Raw genomic sequence first — 22,119 nt, 5'->3', positions numbered from 1 at the left:
TTAAGTTGCAGAGGACACACATAAGGGAATATCTGTGCACACAGGGCTGTAGCCTTTTTGAAAATCATAAAAGCTTAAAGTAGTTAGCAATTTGCCAACCACTGACATCAATAAATTATATGAGGAAAGAGGGTTGGAAATGAACTGAATCTTTGGAAGAAGTACGAGCAGAAAAAGAGGGCAGGCACGGCTACTGTTTTACCAGAACAAGGACAGGAGAAAAGTCTGTGATCTTCTCACGGCCCTTCGGACAGGTTCTTAGATACAGCCACAGCTCGCTCTGGAGCAAGGGTGCTAAAACAGTCTTGTGCTCTTCCCCCTTTTAGCACGAGGCAGCCTGAACAAGCAGCACTTCCAGCCAGATCATGGATGTGTCCCTCCTTCACTGACTAGCTGACCCAGGACTTTAAAACCCATGACATTGCCACTGACGTTCATGTATGCAATTCATTTTGCATTAACAAATTCTGCAGGTAAAGCTTTTGCTCAAAACTAACAGAGTCTGTTTCAACCATCTTAAAATGTACCTTGTTTTCTCTAAAGGTCCATTGCAACAGTCGGCTTTGATTTTTCCACAGTTTTTACATAACCATTTGCTTCCATACCAGAGAACAGATGATGCCAGATAAACACAAATTTATGCCAGTATGACTTTAATGACTTCAGTGGAGTTGAATTAAGTGATGTGTTTAGCCTCGTTTGGTAGTGTTCCCTTCCGTTTTTGATAAATTAACCAGTTGTGATCATGGGTTTTTATATAAACTGACAAGGTCTAATTTCTTCTTACAGCTGTGGGTTCCCTACCTGATGAGTATAAAACAAGACTTACTAATACCACTATTTTTAGTCATCTTTTAACCTATGTTCTTGTTTATATTTTACTTGAGTGTTTATTTTTTTATTTATGCATTATTTTATTTTTTGCCTAAATACCAGTAGAAATGAAGCAATGCATGATGATTGAGGAAAAATCACCATACAAGAAATGTTTAAAGGTATGTAGTTGAACAGTTCTGTAAATTGGGAGGAGAGGAATAGCCAGAGGGGAATAATCCTTTGTTCAGGCAAGGCTGCCTCTGTCATCCGAGAGGACAAAACTAAGACAGTAGGGCATTGCCGGCTGCACTTCCACTGCCATCTGAAAAGTGCCCAAGGGCAGTTGCGCTTTGCTAGCTGAAGCTATTTTCCTTCCCATCTGCTGAAGCTGATTTAGAGAAGTGCATTATGCAACCTAACTGCTCTGCTGTAGTCCTGCTATGCTGAGGTTCAAATGGATGTGGCAGCACACTTAACAATTCTAGGAGAAGCTTTGAGGAAAAGGAGTGATTATATCAAACTAGACTTTTCAGTCGGCAATGGTAAAGGTATTGCTATATGGCTATCAAAAAAAAAAAAAAAAAGAAAGAAAAAAAGAAAAGACCCGAGGAAAAGTGAAGATTAAAACTGAGAAAGGCTGAAGTACACTCAGTTATATCAGCAAGAAGGAGTAATAGCGTGAAAACCAATCAGGACAAGACTAAAGACACATTACCTGCACAGCTTGGGCGTTTGGCAGCGAGACAGGGATGTTACCGTACACCACCAATCCAGGGCACAGCCACCTGCAGTCCTTCAGGTCATCTCATATCACTGCCAGTATGGGAAGTGGCATTTGTAAATCACACATGTTAAGTGCTTGCCCTCAGCTAAAAAAAAATAAAAAAATTTCAGTGCCTATTTGTGAAATGTGATAAAATATCCCTATTAATATTTAGTTTCATGAAATCCTTCTTCAAATTCCCTACATTTTCTGTGATAAAACTATCTGATGGTGTCCTTTACACAGGCCAGTATTACAAATGACGCTGTTTTTCTTGATCCTTGTTTATGTGACTATTACACACCTCCCAGCTCTATTTGGTAAATCAGTGTTGCTATAAGGACCTAGCTCCCCTAGGGAAGAGGGTGACGGCAAGTTTGTTCATCAGCCCTTTTCTGAACCATGCAACATTCAGACACCACAGACATCCAGTCGCTTTTTAAGAGCAAGGAGAAGTGGCTGGTCATAATGATCTGTGTGACCAACCGTTTCCAGCTCAACCTACCCTTCTTTCTTCCAGAGATGAACAAGAAAGCCCAAACACCATGGCTGCACTGATAGATGAACCCATCTCCGGCTGTTACGTCACAAGCGCGCACTAGTCCCAAGCAGCCCATTTTCTCCAAGAACAGTCCAAGCTGTAGTTCAGGAAGGTGTGGATGTACAGTTTGAAAAGCTAAAGGGGCCATACCTCCCTTGACAACTGGTGCTGGCTTCAGAACCCCCCCATAGGTATTGATTTGGCTCTACGCTGTGCTGTGTTGGGTATTACGAACGGCTGTAAGAGTCATCGCTGCTGCTGGGATGCATTTGACAACCAGGCTGCCGCCTCCACTAAAAACTGATATAAGCTTGTCTTTGAGGATGAGTATCACTCAATGAGCAGGACATGCACAAGCCTTCGATATGGAGCTTATTTCAGTTCTAGGCCCTAACCCAATTCCCTCTACAGCTCAAGTCAGTGGACAGACTGTCACTGACTTCCCTGAGATTTGGATCACGCTTTGTGGGGCTTCTCTTAGGAATGCCAGAGGTCTCCAGAACATATTAGGCAGCACCTTCCTATGAAAATCTTGGAAACTATCTTAAATTGCATGCTTCTTGCAGTTTTAACTAGCTAGGGCTTTGCTGGTATTTCATCATATGAATGAGAATTCAAAGTAATTATTTTCAGAATCAAATTTGGAGCAGAGACAGCAAAGTATTTCAGTTCTGAAATGATTAAAAAATCACAGTATTTATAAGATAGTACTTGTTTACCTTCTGATCTGTGACAATTCACCAAAGTGATATAAAATTATCATCTCTCTCTCTTTCTCCCTGCCTCAAAGCAATACCAAGGCAGAGAATGACTCAGCAAGAATAAAGTTGGTAAATATAACTGGCTTCATCAAAAGAGTGACTGCCACAGGATGCAAGTAACCCGTTTTCAGAGCACTGACAGAATTATGTTGATTCCATTCTAAAAACTTTCATAATCTTTGAAACATAAAAGAGCTGGTTCTTGTTATTTTTTGCTTACAGTAGAAAATTGACAAGAATTGCAAGATACTTTAAAGTTATTTCAGGTCACTGATATTCCAAAAGTTCTGAAAGCTCATAATTAATTAAAAAGCAATTGTACTGCAAAAAGTGACCATGCAAAAACGCGAAGTTGAACTCAAAGCCTGTATACTTTGCACTCCAAATCTTATTTCTCACAGGGGAGGGGCTTTGTGGCCTTGCATGTTTGTACATCATGAAACAATGAACTTGTACAATGTCATGTTATACAAAATCCATTTTCACGGTTAAGCATTGGACTTGTTAGCAATCGTATTTCTGATGGTTCCTCTTCAGGCAGTCTCTGTAGGCTTCCCTCTTCCTTGGCCAATTTAGCAAAGAAAGACAAAAAATCCTTTTGCATTTGCCCAGGCAGAATGATTCTTATTTTTCCAGACTTGCCAAAAACACTTCAGAAATCCCCGTTCTTTCCTTCTAACTCATTTGTATACCTGTTTGTTCCTGTTGGTGACTGATACAGCCGCAGTGATCGGCTTGATCTGATCTCCTTTACAGCACAGATGTTTGGTTTTCACAGCTTCCTCTCTTTGCGGATATTTGTTATCGCATTTCCCCCTGGAGTTCTACCAGTTCTTGGGTAGGAGTCAGAGAAGCAACCACTCAGTTTGCAGGACCTGAGAGGGACATTTCTAATAGAAAAGGAGGGAAAGAAGATGGGTAAATCATTTTTGCGCTATTTGAAATGTGAACTGCTTTGATAGTATTTCTCGAACAGGTTCATGTCAGCTAAAAATCTGGTATCCTAAGTATTTACGCCAAGAAGTTCTTTTCAAGCGTTACATTTGTTACATGGAATATATTTTATTTTAAAATCCTAACAGTATTTTAAAGTTATTCCTTTGCCTATACATTATAAAAGTTGATTGCCCATTCTAAATAAGGCTCAGTCTTGTTGTTGTTTGGGTGCCACACACTAAAATGCTGCAAGAAACAACGATCGTAGTACAGCTAGCAGCACATCTGCCTCTGAGTCAGTAATTAGCGAGTGCCCCCGCATTAAATTTAGGGGTCACTGGGCTGCTGAATGTGCTGTTCTTGTATGAAATATGAAACAAAAATTCTAATCACTTGTTGGCCACTAAATAACTGATGACAGCTTTCATCAGAGTCTCACAATAGCTTTGCTCCTCTAACTGTGCCAGGTAATTACATTCTCTCTACCTAAATGAACTTTCAATTACAGAGAGTACTTTTCTCCTCTAAACTGTTTAGAAATAATGTTATGCACTGTTAAATTATTGCCCTTGCCCCACCTCAGAGGCGGCTGAGTTTCAGCACAAGACAAAGCGATCCAGGTCCATACCAGGATGCTCCGCACAAGCTTTGGCCCAGCCTCGATTCGGCTCTCGGGTGCTGTGCTCTCGGGCATCGCTGTAGCCTCATCCATCCCGTGCAACCCCAGCTGCTGGAAGGAAAAGGTCCTGCTGAAATCTGCTCATCATTCTCCCCTTCTGAGAGCTCGCACAGGAGCACAGGCTGTTTACAGCACCAGGTAGTACTCCAGTGCAGGTGGAAGGCAGTGTGGGATAATGGCATTTGGCCCAGCTGAACTGAAGAGTATGAATTGTTTTCTTTTATGGCCTCAATTTTGCATTTGATTATTCAGCAATTCAGTTGAGGCACAAACCTGTCTACTTGCATCATGGGAGAGGAAGGTCATTTTTCAAGAACACTGGTATGTCTGAATATAAAATTATGCCCCCCCTTCCCCAGCAAGCATTATAGCCATTCACTGCTGAAGAGAAGTGTTTATCTCCTGAGCGGTGTAACCTACATCTATCTTGTGGAAATATGTTATCTAACAGATTTCTCTATTCAGCCTGGGAAAAAAATCTCACATATACATTTACTAAGGGAGAACACCAAAGAAAGAACCAAGAAATATGATCTCTTTATTAACATTAGCTGAACATAATAGTGTATAGGAACTTCCATGTTTGCTTACAACTAACCATTTTACAAAAAAAATAAGTAATTCTTTTTAAAAAATGATTGACTCCTCCTCCTCACTCATAAATGCTTCAAGGCAGATATCAAATTGCTAGAGAATCTGCAATATTCTGCATTCCGCAAGCACAAACCCTTCTTGCCTCTTCTGCACACCCGCAGCCATACCTGTTCAGCAGAGCTTTCTCTGTGCCATGTAGTGTTGCCTGCAGATTTAGAACTCCCGTCATTTTTACCTCAAACGACCTTGGCCCAGCTTAGACAGCATCCTCCAGATTTGACCCCGATGCAGATCTCACTAAAAGAAAGGGTCTGTTCAGTGTCACTAGGATAATAAGACAAATACCCTTAAAGCCTGTAGCTCTGATCCCTCGGCTATCTGCTTTCGGTAATCAGATTCTGGAAAGCCGTCCCTGTAAGTCGGTACTGTTAAGAGTAAGAAGCGTGGTGTTGTGAGGCTAACAAACTGAACTAACAGCAGAGCAGCAGTAATAAATGTCCCCTCAAGCCTTCTTTTTGAAGAGGCAAATGCTTATCAGAACTAGATTGAACTTATAGGAAAGGGGGAAAAAAACATCAAAAGACACTTTGAAGTCCTTCTTTTCTTTTGTATTTTTGACACAGTAAAAGGAGATGAAGGGAAGATGTTCAGAGCCATTAAGAGCTGTGGGCACGAGGCTAGTTTATTACATAATTATCTCACAAAACTCTGCTGGGTTCTGTCATGCCTATGAATTTTCATGTAATACCGAAATGATTAACTCCTACAACCTACCATTGTTTCTCATTTAATTTTGGTGGATTTGCTTTTACCAGCTGATGTGAAATACTAAAATGGCTTGCTTTGTTAATTACAACAGAAATCCTGAAGACAAGGACATTGCAGTAATATGAATTTGGTGTGGTCTAAACAGCAACTCTTTTTCTGCTAGACTTCACATAATGGGGAAGAATCTATGAGACTGGAGAGGTAGGAGAAAAAGACTGATACTGCCACATCTAATTTAATAAAGTGAGAGGACAGAGTGAGGAGATTTTAAAACCAGTGTTGCACGGCACCGAGTGATGTACTGTGGAGAGAATTTATAGTTTGATCTAAGGTTAAAGAGACATGTGAATAAGCCATATTTTGGCATCATCAGGAAAATAAATGGTTGGTTACCTTAACTGTAAGTCCCATCAACTTTACTATGAGATCAAGTCCTTATTTCTCCTTAGCATGATCCTTCCTATAATCCTGAACCAAGATTCTGATATGAAAGTACAGACTTCCATTTTTTTTTCCCCTTCACAACACAAACCAGCAGCACTTGGTAACTGGCTGCAATGTAAAAAAAAGAGCTGAAGAGAGGAATGAGACCCCTCATCATTGCAGAAATGTAACTGCCTATTTGCCACATTCACATGCTCTTCGGATTTCCATACCGCTTCTCACTGCTTTAAGGTGGGCATAAATTAGTTCAAAAATCCATACCATCCTCATCGTGAAAACGAGAGAGGAAACAGAGCTCTGCTTTGAGTAGCTGCAAACAAAAAGGGGAAAAAAATAACCTACGTGCTCTTTATAGCTGGCTGGAAGATGCCTTCAGCGGTGTAACTGTTACTCACACACACTTGCAGATCTCTACAGACCAGTCCCTCTGTGTCACCTCTGATTCCTGCTTCCTTCAGAATCTATTGCCCTCACTCTGCCCAGTCCTAATCACCTTTCTGCACCTAAGCACCTACCCCCCATGCCCTAGGGACATGCTTTCTCTCCTGTTGTCAGAATTTTGCTTTTTTTGGTTCTCCATGAAAAAGGAAGAATTAGCAGTCTGACTTCACTACAGAGGGCTAAGGGCAGCACTAGGTATCGAAGAGAAGCCGAGGAAGGCAGCCGCGAGAGTGCATGTGTGGCAGCTGAAGCAAGAGGAACAAAAGCAAAAGGCAAGGATAGAAACTAAGGCATCAGAGACCATAGCTAAGGGACATTGCTCGGGAAGAGGGTCCATAAGAGGACAAGGACAGGAACTGGTGAAAAACCAGCAACAAGGGCAAGAGGAGCAGGCTGGGAGAGCAAGTGGCACACACAAGGGTTTATAATGACAAGAATAGATTTCAGCAGGAACTTTAAACTGAAGCTTGGATCCCTAAATCTCCATATTTCTGTGTTTCTAGCAGTTAGTTCTGAACCCTGCAGAAAAAGGTGGAGGTGTCCTTCTCGTGTATCTCTGTGGTAGCAGACCTATAAAAAAAGATAACAGCCCGCTATTGCTCCTCTCTAGTCAGGTAGCTTAAATAGGACGGTATCTGCTCTAGATCGAAGGGTACCGCTTTGCCAGGGACCTACCTGGAGGCCACTGTGATATTCTGTGTTAGTACATACTTGGGCTTTCACTTTTTAGGCATAGGTATGGAAATATACTTGGGAAAAAAGTGTCAAAATTAGGACTCTTGACCATTTTTATTTCAAACCACATTTCTGATGAAAAATGATGCTTAAGAATTGAATGATCTTTGGCTGAAAATCTAATTTCTGTTTGGATATGCCACTACATGGCGTCATATATCAGGTGCCAATTTTACCCAGCATCTTCTAAATTCTCCTTAGCCAAAGGACCGAATTTCACATCATTTCCAGAGCACCACAGAACAGCGTGATATCTGTTCCTCTGCACCAGTGATAAAAACCATAGGCCTCATGAGAAACAAGAGTATGTTCAAGCACTCTGATTACAGGAGAAAATGGAAGAGTAAAGCATGTGTCATTAATTATTAATTTATCTTGCATACACCCGGTTTGTGGTATTTGGATCATGACCTGTCCTTGACAAGCAATCCTGACTGCAAGTTAATCCCATGGGAGACATCTTGCAAACACAAAAAGGACTTAAAAAGGCCAATGGCACTGACAGATGAGCTCTGGTGCATCTTGTTTGGCAGGTTTTAAGAGATCCCTGCTGCACAGCAGACAAAATGTGACATTAGCCACATCACTGCAAAATCCAGAGTCTTACTTTAAATCTCTAATGAAGGTGGCTTTAAGCAAAGGTGCTGCTCTGTGCAGGGTAGCCTGAAGCAGAGGCACGTGTCCTTCTGTCAGTTCTGTCTGGTGGAAAATCATCCCTAGAAATCACAAACCAGGCACTTAAAATTAGTAGACGGTTTTTTACCATGACCTACCTTTAGCTCCCCGTGACCTGGTTCCAGTGTGGATAACAATACCACCTTCTATCACAGGGTTGTCATAAAGAATGTCATTAACATTTGTAGCTAAGTCAGTTATTAGAGGGGAAAGCATCATAGAAAAGGCTGTAGGAAACAGTCCTAATATATCAATTCAAGATATGCTATAATGCATATAGATCACCGCATTGGGAAAGAGGAGCGTTAGGAAATGAGGTACAAATGATATACGGGCATTGTGTATCCTCTTAATGAATGAGGAAAGGAAAAAACATCACATATTCCTGTGTAAATTAAAAATATAGCATAATGCATTTGTGTAAAGAAATGGTATGGGACACCTCTCTTCTGGCACCTCCTAATTCTTTATGACATGAACTACATGTATTTTTAATGTGGGGTTTTTTTAGGTTAACATCCTTAGCAAAGGACAGTTTAGATGAGTAACACGTTTCTGTAGTTCAATTCTAGGAACCAACAAAGACTGAGAGGTTTGTACACCTAACGAAAGCTTACTCCATAACCAAAAGTCATAACTGCAAAAGACTCCAGCTTCCATTATCACCATGTTATAACTAGGTCAGACTAAATAAAGCAGTAGATTTAGATTTTAAAGGATAGTTACAAATTTAATGTGAATGAAGGCTAGAAAAGGTTGCCAACTGAGAGAAGGGTCACCGAGAACAGAAAAAGGTTTTTTTTATTTTTCAGATGACAAAGTTGAGCGGTAAGCCAGTATAAAGATTTTTGCAATAGTAGATATGGCAACAAGGTGCCTAAAGGACCTGAGTGTAAGGAAAATGCACTTAGAATCTAATGGGATCAGGCAAGCCGAAAAAATAATTAAGATAAGCTGGTCTAGATAAAATAAGAATATTCACAAGCTTTTCCAAATAGCTGTCATCTGGGAAAAAAAAGGGCAGGGGGGGCTGGAAGGAGAACAAATGAATGTATTCGCTAATAAGCAGTAGGATAATACAGTGCATACATCCTTAGCAAACTGAATATTTTTGCTGTCAGGCACCCTTGGCCTGGAAGGACGAGGGGTTTGTTGATGCTTTTAATCTACAGTAGGGATGGTTTTAAATGCCTTTAGTTTCCTAAAAGCCATCACCACTATTTTATTTTTCACAATCGACCTGGGCAGAAGTGGCATCATGACAAACAGGAAAAAAAAGTATCTTCTTGATTCCAACGTACAAAGCATTAAAAAGCACATCAGGTCATCCGAAAAATCAATCCCTAAAGTAGCGTGTAAACATGAATAAAAATTGGCAAAAGCTTCCTCCACTGGAAGCGGTTTTAAAACAATTGTCATAGTCTGACGACGTTCAAACCGTGAAAAAGCCATGTGAGTCTAGGAACAAAACTGAAAATAAGGTAGAGGCTTAACTCAAAATCACTGTATCTCGTTATTTCTTGAAGAGAAAACCCCACAAACGAAGCAGGGTTGTGGCAACAGGACTGCACCTTTAAACCACCTGGCTGTGCAACAGCAGCACATTCCCAGAACTCCCAATTTTATACTCTGCTTCGTTCTGGACTTTGGATGATCCAAAATTGCTGTAATTTATTCAAGGGACTCTAGAGATACAAACAGGTCAAGGGAAAAGGGGGGAAAAAAAAATAAAAGGCGCAGAAACGCACCTAAGAGTTGGCCCACTGAGGTAAGAGGACTGTGCCCACACTGGCAGTTCCAGGGACCCCCGTGCCACATCCCCCCTGCCCAGAACCACCCTTCTCACGAAAAGCCCCGGGTATTTCTGTACACCAGAGCAATAAACCGCCCTGTGAATAAACCTGGATCAAAAGGAGCGAGCCGCCCCTCAGACGGCGAGATTTGATTCACAGAGCAGGTACACCGAAGCGTAGGCGCAACGCTTGGAGATAAGGCCTCCTGACACAACGCCCGGCCGTGAGGGTGCGAAGGGAAGCACCTCGACGGGAAGGAGAGAGCACCTTCGTGTCACCAGGTGACTGCCGCAACACCATCGCCTCAGAAGAGCTGCCTACGTTCCGCCTGTAGCATTTAATCCGCTTTCCCGCTTGCTTTCACCGCGTTTCATCCCGGCACCCCCGGCCCCAGCCCGGGGCCTCAGCCCCGTCCCCGCCGCCGGCCTTCCCCCTCTGCCAGCCCCAGGGCAGGCGGCCTGTTTTGGGACGGCGGGGGGGGCACAGGCCCGCCGGCCCCCAGGCCGAGGCGAGAGGCAGGGCCGGCAGCCGGGCCTTGCCCGCGGGGCCGGGGGCCGCCGTGGCGCACCTCGCCTCAGACAAAGCCGCGGTGAGGCGGTGAGGCGGCCGGGTGCCGTCACCCACCCCCGGGGCACCTGCGGCCCGGCTTCCCCGCCGCCGAGGGCCTCCGCCCCGCCCGCCGGGCCTCTTCCCCCACCCCCGGCCCGGCCCGGCCCGTAGGCGGGGCGGGCTCCGGGCGGCGCCTCCCGCAGCGGGGGCCCGGGCGGCTCCTTCCGTCGGTCGCCGCCGCCGCCGCAGCATGAGCGGGCCGGGGTTGCTGGGGCCCGGTGGCGGCGCGGGGCTGCCGCCGCTGCCCAAGAGCCTGAGCGGGTTGTTGAACTCCTCCTCCTCCGGCGGCGGCGGCCAGGGCGGGCGCTGGCGGGACCTGGAGCGGCTTTACGCGCAGAAGTCCCGCATCCAGGACGAGCTGAGCGGAGGCGGCCGGGGTTCGCCGCGGCCGCCCAAACCTCCCAACCTGGACGCGGCGTTGGCCCTGCTCCGCAAGGAGATGGTGAGCGGGGAGGGACGGCACCGGCACCGGGGCGGCGGCGGGGGCGGCAGACGTGGCGAGCGGCGGCCGCGGCCCGTGGAGCCCGCTGGGGGGGGGGGGGGGATGCGGGCCCACGTTAAGCCGGGCCGGCTGCTGCGGGGTGCGGGTACCGTGAAAGGCGACGGTAAGGGGGACACCCCCCCCCCCGATTCTACCGGCCTGCCTCTGTAATGGTGGGGCTCCTCCGTCTGCGGATTAGGAGCCGTTTAACGAGCATCCATTTGAACCTGACACCCATTTTAAAAGGCTGTTTGTCGGTTAAATATAAAAAAAAAAAAAAGGGTGTCAGCATTGATTCATTCAGTTCGGGTGAAGTGCAATTAAACATAGTTTTCTTCAGGACTTTGTTTTGATTCTGTAGCGCGGCGTTATTAGTGGAATTCCTCCGGGCGCACCTTTTGATGAAACAGTGCTTTGGGTGTTGGTGCTTTGCCGGTGCCGGCTGCGGTTGTAATGACTAATAATAACCTAAGCGTTGTGCACTTAAGTCTTCTGAAACACAGAACATACGATATTGCTGAAAATCCGCCTGTTTTAAGGCCCTTTTTCTCCTGGTCAAACGGTGTTTGAGTACAAGAAACCCTGTTGAAGGAGCTTTCTGTGCTCAGGACAATGTAGTGTGCTGAAATCTTAAGTCTGCCACCAGTGTTTCAACAAGTAGCTCAAATGCAGTTTCAGATATTCTTAAAACTGTATGTTAGGATTGCCAGTTTGCTCTGAAGCACAGGAGGCGCAAGTGGCTATCGGCCGCTGGGGCTTTTTTCTACAGCGCTCTAAGGGGAAACAAGGGTATGATCTTAGTCATCTTAATCCTTTCCAAAAAAGCAAAGATAACTCATTACAAAAGTCTAATCTGTTTTTGCTGAATGAAAAATCAAATTACATGCTTGACAACTAGACTTGCCCTTTGATACTCTGTTATCCTTGATGATAATTTGATAAAATGCTTCTGAAGAAAGAAATACTTTACCTCTGAACACATCAAAGGCTTTCAAGCAACAGTCTCCTTGGTTCCAGGTGTACTTTTTGTGGCCAGTACAAATTAGAGAGACTCTCGCGTACTAATAGGCTGCCTTTCATCAAGTAGATAATAACACTTTATTATTTATATTGAACACTCTTTCTTGCAGCAGTCAAAGATAGCATTTCTGTTGAGTAACGAGCTTGCTTTGAGTTTTCAATAGTGAATGAGGAAGAAATGCATGGCAGCATCTTCCCCCGCATGATGAAGCAAGGTACTATGTATGTAAGTTTTGAAGATGAGAAGGTGATGGATTTAGATGCTTTGGAGCAGGAGGAAGGAAAGGAGAGGTCACTTCAGAACTGTGATCCTGATGAACAGAGTCGATTGCATGGGACTGTGCATCACAGGTTGCCTTGTAGGTGCTATGATAAAACTCTAGAGTCAAATGCAGATTGGCTGGGATTAAAAACTTTATGCTTGTGCATAAAGGCTCAGGCATTTATTCAGGCTTTTGCTACCTCGGGGATCATACTTGAAAGTCACGAAGAGCTAGAGGCTGCATTTTTCTCAATAGACTTACTGTTCTTGTTTGATTGTTGACACTAGTGGCTGCTACAAAAAAATAAGATATTAAGTGTAACTATTTGGTGTTAAGGCCTGCTAAGTTAATTCTGCTGAGCAATTTCTATCTTGGAGGTTGCACTTTGCATAGAACTGATCTTCATAGAAAGCACTGAAGTGCTTTATGGAGTTGAAATGGGAGAGCTGCTGGTGCAAATGGGCCTGCTTTCCTCAGGAGATGAGGAACTGGTCGTCTGTCTCCAGGTTGAGTTTTCTGGCTTGACTCACTCCTAATCGCTCTTTGAACCGTTCTTCACTGCAATCTTGTCCTTCAAATGTTTTTTGCTAATGCAAGTCTGCCTGGTGGGCCTCATGTTTGCATATCATAGCGTTAAGTCCAGCTTCACAGCATCCTTTCTTACCTGAGGCGAGCCATTTGTTTAGGTGGGGCAAGCCAGACTTCATCGCCTGCCATCTCCAAAGGTTGATGTTCAGACTTTATTCTTGGGCAGGTAAACAGTCATTAGCTTAACGAGTCTGAAGAAATTACTTCAGCAGGGCTAGATGGAGGGGTCTGGATATGGTACAAATACCTCCATTTTATTTTCCCTCCTGTAGTCTTGGTTGGTTGGGTTTTGTTTTACAAATTTTTTCAGAAGGAGATTTGCACAAGTGCTGGTTTCCTCTTACAGAATAGAGAGTAAGGAAGAGTAGCATATGCTTCCTGCGGAGTGCATGCTTAAACAACAATGGGAGAGAAACTTGTGTTGGTTACAGAGGAAAATGGTAAGAAAAGCAGCATAGATCCGAGGTGGTGGAAAGGCTTGTCTGTCACCTCCTGGCAGCTAGTGCAGCATTGTACCTCTTGTTCCATGTCTTGTCCTAACGTCCTCATGTTTGGTCTGTACGGGACATCATGTCTCAGCTTCGTGACCTCACCAAGTAATTTGTATTGGTCCTGAATGATGCCATATCCTATTTTTCTGAGTTGGAACTGTGTTGTGGTGTTTGATACTTTTTCTTACTTCTCCTCGTTCCATCTTCAGAAGAAGGAGTTAGTAGGATAGTTCAGCAATGCCAAAGGAAGATCTTCATGATAGCTTCTTGTGGTTTTCTTGTGTGCTGAGTGTATCTGTCCTTAGAATTAGACATGTAAGGAGAGGTTTTTGAGGTAAGAGTTCTCATTCTGGGTAAAATACAGCCTGGCATTCAGGCTGCAGTAAAGGCTACTAACATTATTTGGCTTCTTCCTCTGAACATGAGTTGTAGCAAAAACTTTAATTTGATGAAACTGAGGCTCACTAGGAACAGCCTGTCAGCTTAACACTTAGTTGAAAATTTAGGCAGAAATGGCTGCTTCTTGAAAATGTTAAATTGGGTAGTGGTTTTAATTTACTGCAAGACAAAACCTAGATTTAATTTGATCTGACTTGGATAGGTGACAGTATCAAATGAACTCTCCATTTTGTTGCCAGAGAGGGAAACTGCTTGGAGTTAAATGACTAGCTTTATTTTGCTTTGCGGTGCAACCTACTGGTTTTGTACGTGACATAAAGATGCAGGCTACACGGTAACCTTTTTTTTTTAATGTTGCTCCAAATCTTTAATTAGGTCTGGAACTAATATTTTAGAAGTTTGGGGACCAAACCATTAGGCACTTAATTATAAATCAAGCCTATGCTTGAGTAGCACGTGAAAATATTCTGAAGGTTTGCAGGCTACAACACGTGTCCTCATCTCACTTCTGCTTTAGTTTTGCTGCCTTCAAGTAGCACGCTGTATTGTGCTAGACATACCTAGCCTTGTCAGATGCCTATGTGTGTTGATACAGAAAAGAAAGGGTAGTAGAAATGCTTAGCTGGGAAGCAGAAAACCAGGCAGAGCTCCATTTGCAACTTTTAATCCAGGCCATTTAAAAAAAAAACAAACAGAGACCCTATGACACTGTGTGAGAAAGATGTGTGAAAGAGTTACTGGAAAACTATGTCTCTTGTATAATGAGGAATATAGAGTTTATGAATTTATCTGTAATGCTTCAGATAGGAGTGAACTGCTTGTTGGAAGTTAAGCAGGGCATTGTAATACAACAAAATCTTGAAGAACACTTTGCTCATGTTCTTCTGTATCGTGTCGCTTTGTTCTTTTGCCCAGTTTATTCCGTGGGGAGTCTGTCACCTTAGAAAATGAATTATACTTCCATATTTCATAACTGCTCAAGTTGGAAAGAAGCTTGATCCTCTTGTGTAGCAACGAAAGATACATAGCATTATACTGCCAGTAAAATCACAATTGTAATACTGTTGTTTGTTTGCTTGTTTGAATTCTTCCCCCCCTCAGGTTGGCCTTCGACAGCTAGATATGTCATTACTGTGTCAGCTGTACTCCCTGTATGAATCGATTCAAGAATACAAAGGTGCCTGCCAAGCTGACTCTAACGCAGACTGCACGTACGCTCTGGAAAATGGCTTTTTTGATGAAGAGGAGGAATACTTCTAGAAGCAGGAAGATTCACCTCCAGGCTGACCAAGGTTCTTTTGTCCTTCTCTCCCTGTAACACACCTCAGCAAGAACGACTGGAATCTGTATGGATCCCCCTTCCTGAGGAGGAACGCCCAGCTACCCCGAGTTGTGTTAAATTCACTTATTTTAACAGGCTGTCAGTACAAGTTATTCATGCAAATACCACTTGAGGAAAGTGCTGTACTCTAACTTTTGAAGAGTCCTCAGACATGCTTGACAAGAGTTTTCAATTTAATTTGCAAGGTGGGTGCTTTCAACTTGCAAACGTTGGTAGCTTATAACTGGAATTTTTATCATAGAAGACAGCAGCGACTTCCTGAGTTGTAATAACTTTGTAAGGGGGGAGGGAAGCCTCCGCTGTGGTGTAAATAGCTATAGGTGATTTTTTTTTTTTTGGTCAACGGTATTGATAAATGCAGTTTGAACAGGCATCTGGATGCACGCACATCCTCAGCTCTACTAAGCTAGATCTGCTCTTACCAGCTGCATCCAGTTTTGTACCAGGTGGATTGTTTACACAGTTTAAATTTTTTTTTCTCCTTAAGCTAATTTTGACTTTTCCTTATTCCTAGCTTACAAAGCTGTACATGTGATAGTGAATGTTATCAGCAGTTTTTTTCTGTTGATCTAATTCACTTTCTTGGTACTGCCACTTGGCGTTAACTTTTATACTGTTGTCTGGATTTCTCGCATCAACATAGCTCTTTGACCTGCTAAACTCTGTTCTGAAATGGTTTGCTTAGCTTTTACTGTCCTGCATAGTAAAAGCACAGATTCAAACATAGTCTGTCTGCCACTATGTGGCTTGGAATAACATGAACTCTTGTGCAAGTGTTCTCGATCATATGAAGAATAAGGAAACCTCTCATATGACACAATGGGACAAACTGCAATATTTTATACTGGGTGAACTTTGTTTCTGTGAGGTAGACTACAGCTCTTTTTAAAAATGCAGAATAAGTATTTTGAGCACATACTTTGCATATGTTAAAACTTTTTATACTAACTTGTTCTTTGAAGTATAACTTATTTTTGTTTTCAGAACTTACTACAGCACTCGGTTAAGTTTTTATTATTTCATAGTGTGTACATCTAATGCTTAATCAGCTTGGAAAATGAGAGTTGCCAACTATCTGAGTCTTCACCCTTCTCTGTTTTAAGTAAAATCAGCTCCCAACGCGATTTTCATTTCTTAACTTTAATTCTAAAGATTGCTGTAAAACACGGTGCCTGAATCTTGACACAAGCTAATAATTAAGGGCTTAAATCTCAAAGGGTTTTTGCATGGTTCATGTCTGGCATGCATACAGTTTACAGAAAGAATTGGAGATCACGTTCCGGGGTAGCTCCTCTCTTAGTTTTTTAGCAAAGGCTAGGATGTTGCAGTGATAAAAGCCAAGAGACTTCCAGGGTGGAGGTTTTGTGCATTCCCTTTAAAACCGGCTTATTTTAGTGGAATTTAAAGGCCACAAGAGTAAAGACTGTGCTGTAATTGTGTATGTGTATAAGTTCTTAATCTAGTCTGTGGCAATGGTTGGATTTTTTTTTTTAAATGTTAATTCTGGTCTAATTACTTAACTCACCCAAAACTAAAATGAATGATAAGGCAAACACAGGTAATCCGAATGGCTACATCTATATTTAAAAAGTTGTATATGTATGTGTGTATATATGTATGAGTATATATACACACACATCTGTACATACAACTTTATGCTTTGACTTAAGAATGTGTCAGCTTTGAATATAATTTGCTGTGCTCTTGGTATTTAGATGAGGCTTTTTCTAGACTGTTGAAGTACTGCTATTTTCTTGCTCTTTCCCCAAAAATAAAAAGCATGATGTTTAGCATAACATTTTAATGTTGTGTGTATTTTAATTTACCATTTCCTTCAATGAATCCAAACCATCCCCCCATTCCCAACCTCCCCCTAAATACCTGGATTGAAGGGAGCAATTTTTAATTACAGTGGAAAAGGTTCTACCTGCCTATATGTGGAATGGGAATTTCCTACTTCTCTGTCTTAATTGGATTTTACTTGTTTTTTAATTCAACAGAGAAAATCTTGTCTCTACTAGAATTAAAGATTCTGTTTCACAAATACTTACACAGTGCCATTCATTAATAGTCCCACTGGTGAGAATGGACTTAAGCAAAATTCACAGTACTTTCTCTTATATAAATGAAACTTAAAAAGCAAAATTACTTATGTTTCTAATTTCAATACAGCACGCTTGTGAGTTGGGGAACGTGGAATGTTTGGCTGGTATTTGTAGTACCAAGAGAAGCATAAAAGTTTCAAGTCATCACTCCACAACATTATCTGCACTGGAAAAAAGCATAGATTATTAGGACTTGCTAAGTTTTCAGCACCTTGTCCCTTTTAATAACACCGTCTTGCATGGGAGAGTTTACAGTCTATATTCTGAAGGCAAATTCAGAAGCTGTGAAGGCTGGCTAGCTAGACAAAGGTTTTTAAAAAGAGTAAATTTGTTATAAAATCAATAAGCAGTTGTTCCAGAGGCAGATTTCTGTGCCAGGTGTTTCAGTTGTGAGCTGTATCTCTTTTTACTACATTATAACAGCATTAAGTAGGGAAATTGCTTTGAAAGAGAGGTGCTTGGGTGAGAAAGTAGAGCTTCAACACTGAGTAATTGTTACATGCAGCTTCAAGTAAGTTTGGTTGTGTGCATGACAGAACAAGCTGTGTTACTACAAAAGCTTGGTACCATTGGTCCAAACCACATACCGACAACAATCCCTTTCCCATTTTTACTCTGTAACCCCAATTTGAATTGCACATAACCTTTTAAGGATACCTTTTAAGGGTATAACGAAAGAAACTCTTGAAAACTTCCCTACCCAGTGAATACCGCACAACTCTCTCAGACCCCCACAGCGCGGCCAGCTTAGCCAGTATGGAGCAGGCGCAGGAAAAGACAGGTTTACAAGGAAACAAGGACAGCCAGGCTCCTGCGGCTCAGAGGTGGAAAACTGTAAGTACAGTGGTTCAGAAGGCAGTCTGCCATGGGTAACTCTTCACTGGCCTTTCTCCAAAGGGCCTACAAATATGGTAAAACAGTTGGAAATAAGGAAGTATTAGGTCTGTGCTACCTATATTTGAAGATTTTTTTTCTTTTAACAACATACCACCCTCATTTTATTGCTATGACAACTGCAAGAGTCATACGATCATAATTATATTACAGTCTAGTCCCTTGGAAATGTTCTTAGTCTACAAAAAGAGAGGAGTCTGGAAGAGGTGCCGCACTCTGGAGAAAGCGGGTGTCATAAAAAATGGGTGGCTGATGCCCTGGCACCTACAACAGATGAGCATTTAGGTTCAGCTTCAGCTCCTGGTGAATTCACTGTCAGCCCTATTGATTTTAGTGCGGAGGGACATGGAAGGAGGGATCTTTTTCCTGAAATCAGAACTGCTGCTTGGTCTCTTGTATTTCCAAGACTGTGGAAGAGCTGCATGGTACCTATACTAAGATATAAGAGGTGTTCAAATACACACTACAAACGTTTTCAAAGGTAATACTTTGTAACGCAGTGAAACGCAGTAGGCGGTCATTTGAATAACTTGTAAAAAAGATCAGTGTTGCTTCAAAGAAAGAGTTTTCCAGTAAAAGTAGGGCAAAATTGCACTGTTTATGGGTAGCTTGGACTTGGATGCTCACTAAAGTTGAGTTTTTAATACAAAATTTAGTGTAGTCACATGAAACTGGAAGACTAAGGGAAGGATTAGGCAAAAATTACTATTATTACAGTATTTGTAATTGATTTAGTTCCTAATCGTAGGTAACCAAATAATTTTGCATGACCCTCTAAAATAATTTTTTTAAAATTATATTTACATTTTCTTGTAAATAATACAGTCTGCAAAATCTTAAATGCAACAAAGACAGTAGCAAAGCCCCCAGCATCTCTATAAGAAAGTTGATCCACTTAGTACTTCTTTACAAACCTAAGGTTTTGCCTCATATTTAGTCAAGTTCCTAAGGAAACAAAGCTTATGCAATGACTCTGTCCATGCATGTTCTGTCAGTCTGTTTGCTATAAACCATGTCTGATAGGATAGAAGTTGGAAAGTTGCTCTGTGTTTACAAACCTTGTGAAAATTAGCAGCTGGAGGAGGGGAGAGACTTTCTGCTGCTTCCACAGACAGGATGACAGGTAAAACTCAGGTTTTAATTTCTGTTTGGGCACCCAGCATCCAGAAAGCAAAAGCTGGGGGGTGACCCGGCTGCTGGCAGCTCTGCAGCAGCCAGGGGACGTGCCGTATCTTCCATGGTGCTGGGTGCCAGTGGGTGGTGTGGGAAGGAGGTGGAGGGTCTTCAGCACATCTTTTAGCGAGTGAGGATGAAAACTGGGGATACAGGGCGGGTCCCAGGGAAGACCCCAGGTGTTGCCTTTGAGACTAAGTGGGATGCTGGGAGGGTTGAGTGTTGTGGTGAGGGATGTCACAGTTTCTGGAGGATGGAGCTTCATGCAGTTTGGAAGGAGACGCTGAGGTCCCGGGACACAAGTTGTTTAAGATCCCATGTTTCATTAGTTCTGCTGCTGACAGCTTGGGGGATTTTTCATGTCCTTTTCCAACCTGTTTTAGAGTCTGGGTATATGCTACTGTCATGTATTTTTAATGATACAGTCATTTGTTGCAGGTACACAGTTTTGCTTAACTGGAAAGAACACTTTTTTTTTGTTTGCCTTGCTGCCTAGCTAAAGCCATTCATCTTGCTTGAGGAATTAGGTTGTTCTGAGGGCAAGGGGAACTAATTCCCCCACTCTGTCGCTCAGCTGACCACTGGGGAGGAATGTGAAATTGGAGGATTAATCGGGTACATGCCAAAGGGAACCCTATCAACAGGTCTTTTCTTCTCCAACATGCAGCTTTGTTTCCCTCAGCCACTTCGAAAGAATTTACTCCTGTTTTCGTGATGCCTGACTGTAGAGGATACATTACCACAGCAGTTTGAGCTTCGTATTCCTTTTCATATGCTACATGCATTTTCTCAGAAAACAACTCCTCAGAAGTACATTTTTCCATCCATTGTTATCTTTGGTTTATTTGAAGCTCCTAAATTTAACTCTAGACAATGCTGCATGACCCAAGGAAATAGCTTGTTTGTTTTCTTAGCAAACTACTTAAAAGCTCTGTTGTATTTGCAGAGTCATCTTATATTGATTTTAACATTTTCTGGCCGTTTCAAAGCTCCTAAACTACATGCTAAAGCTTCCTAACTGGCTGTTCTATGATCCTGGCAACTCCAACTGCACAGCTAGCTTTGCGAATGTCCAGGGTCTGCTGCGAGGACTAGCTTCTGCCCCGGCTCAAAGAACCTGGGGGAACTGTGCGGACACGGTGACAAACTCTCCTGAGCTGAGGTTGTCTGGAAGAGCAGCGGAGGCCCCACAGAACCCAGATGTGCTCCAGGACAGATGTGATGGATTAAACCTTAGGTGAGGCTCGATGTGTGCTGGACTGGTGCCTGCAGCTTGCGCGGCAATTATGCCTTGTAAGGAAGCAGTAGGATTAGGAGGGAGTTCTCATTCCAGATGACCAGCAGTGAGTTTGGCCATTTGTTTTTAAATGACAGAGGAACTTTGGAGGGGATGAATATTCACTGCAGAAGTCTGTTTGCCTTACTTTTTTGGCTCCCTTTCAGACTTTCTGTTCAGGAAGAGTCATTAGATGAATGTGGAAACAACCAGCCCTGAGTAATGAACCCCACATCTGATTTCAGAGGAATGTGCTTTTTAGCAGTAGAATTTACATTTTTCAGATAAGGTTGGTATGCAATTTAAAGAGACAAACCCATTTGCTATTGAAATACTCATGCTTGTGACTATTCCAACTCTGCACTGAACTTTTGCCATGGGTTTTAAAGGCATTCATGCTAAGACATTATTAAGACAATGTCTTCAAGAGAATGTAATCTTTGAGAATTCCTCAATTTCAAATGAGAGGAGAAATCCCATGCAAATCGTGGATTATTAGAATTTAAAAAAAATGTGACTGAACCAGGCTGTTTAGAATTGTTAGTGCATAGAGGGTTCAATCCTGTGTCAAACCACTGCCTTAAATTCATGTTAGCAGAAGTAGTCCAATCCTCCCTGCAGTGCTATTCTCTTTCAGAAATCACAAGCATTTCTTCCACGGGTCAGAAACGTCCCTGTGATTATCTGGCCAGATGCACGAGTAAGAGTTTGAGAGCTCATTTTGGCTCAGGATACCAGGCACTGTCACAAACAATAAAGTTGCCTGTCTGAGCCCTACCAGCTCTTGCTTAAACCCTTCTGACTGGTCAAACAGCAGAACCTTTTAAATCACTTACAAAAAGGCAACATCATAAGGTCGTTACTTCAGTTATAAAAGCACCTGGATGACAGGGACAGTACATTTAGTTATTTTTTCCTCTCAACCCTTTACAATGTCTTCAGTTTAACTGAATCTGGAATTTAACAGAAACCTGTAGCACTAATTATTTGTATTGAAAGCCCTCATGGCCTACAATTTTGTCAGGGTTGCTTAAGATATTGGGAAGTTCAAGCAGGGCATGCAGAGGTGAATTAACAAGGAGCGATGCAAAGTTTTGAACAGGTAAAGTACAAGCTTGAACAGGACCACATTTCTAACTTGTTCCATTACTACTAAGTAACATCATAGGCAGTTCCTATCATGGAATAAAATTATTTTTTATATGCTACATTACACAAAAGATAAACTACTGAAATATTAAAATAGTTGTTTGGTATAAGGGACGAACATTTTATCAGAATCAGCTGAAAGAAAAATAATACATCAAATCAGAGTGAGAATTAATTTCTCATAGCACTAGAATATTGAAGTCCTGTTACCATTTTGTTTTTATCCTGTATGAACACAGCATGTCTATATTCTCTTAAGAGTCTCAATATTCCTTTTTCTTCTGTTTACTATTGTACAAATAATAACAATCTTGGCTTGTATCTTTGAATTACCCTTGTTCTTTCTGACTGATACTTGGTCATGTTGCTCAAATTGAAGAAGT

General features: G+C 42.3%; 1 protein-coding gene and 2 long non-coding RNA genes across 3 annotated transcripts; 2 read left to right on the top strand and 1 right to left on the bottom strand.

Annotated features, from left to right (window-relative positions):
• The first annotated feature begins 494 nt into the window (after nt 1–494).
• On the top strand, nt 495–4,193 carry LOC138688662 (uncharacterized). The gene is made up of 3 exons (XR_011327549.1): nt 495–995; nt 2,911–2,950; nt 3,660–4,193. It is a non-coding gene; the product is annotated as an uncharacterized lncRNA (long non-coding RNA).
• On the bottom strand, nt 1,009–5,146 carry LOC138688663 (uncharacterized). The gene is made up of 3 exons (XR_011327550.1): nt 4,446–5,146; nt 3,574–3,771; nt 1,009–1,685 (listed from the first exon to the last, which is right to left on the bottom strand). It is a non-coding gene; the product is annotated as an uncharacterized lncRNA (long non-coding RNA).
• A 5,447-nt stretch (nt 5,147–10,593) lies between these two features.
• FAM89A (family with sequence similarity 89 member A) lies at nt 10,594–16,935 on the top strand. The gene is made up of 2 exons (XM_069800787.1): nt 10,594–10,997; nt 14,899–16,935. The coding sequence occupies exons 1-2, from the start codon at nt 10,746–10,748 to the stop codon at nt 15,055–15,057; spliced, it is 411 nt and encodes a 136-aa protein (XP_069656888.1). The 5' UTR covers nt 10,594–10,745; the 3' UTR covers nt 15,058–16,935.
• Nucleotides 16,936–22,119: the final 5,184 nt, after the last annotated feature.

The sequence above is a fragment of the Haliaeetus albicilla genome, chromosome 13 (genome assembly GCF_947461875.1).
Source record: "Haliaeetus albicilla chromosome 13, bHalAlb1.1, whole genome shotgun sequence".
NCBI classification, from domain to species: Eukaryota; Metazoa; Chordata; class Aves; order Accipitriformes; family Accipitridae; genus Haliaeetus; species Haliaeetus albicilla.
This window is presented reverse-complemented; position numbering and strand designations above follow the sequence as displayed.

Excerpts from the sequence above, each read along its gene's own strand:
- FAM89A (XM_069800787.1), top strand. The coding sequence starts at position 10,746 with ATGAGCGGGCCGGGGTTGCTGGGGCCCGGTGGCGGCGCGGGGCTGCCG. Across the intron at positions 10,998-14,898 it reads CCCTGCTCCGCAAGGAGATG|GTTGGCCTTCGACAGCTAGA; the intron begins GTGAGCGGGGAG and ends TCCCCCCCTCAG.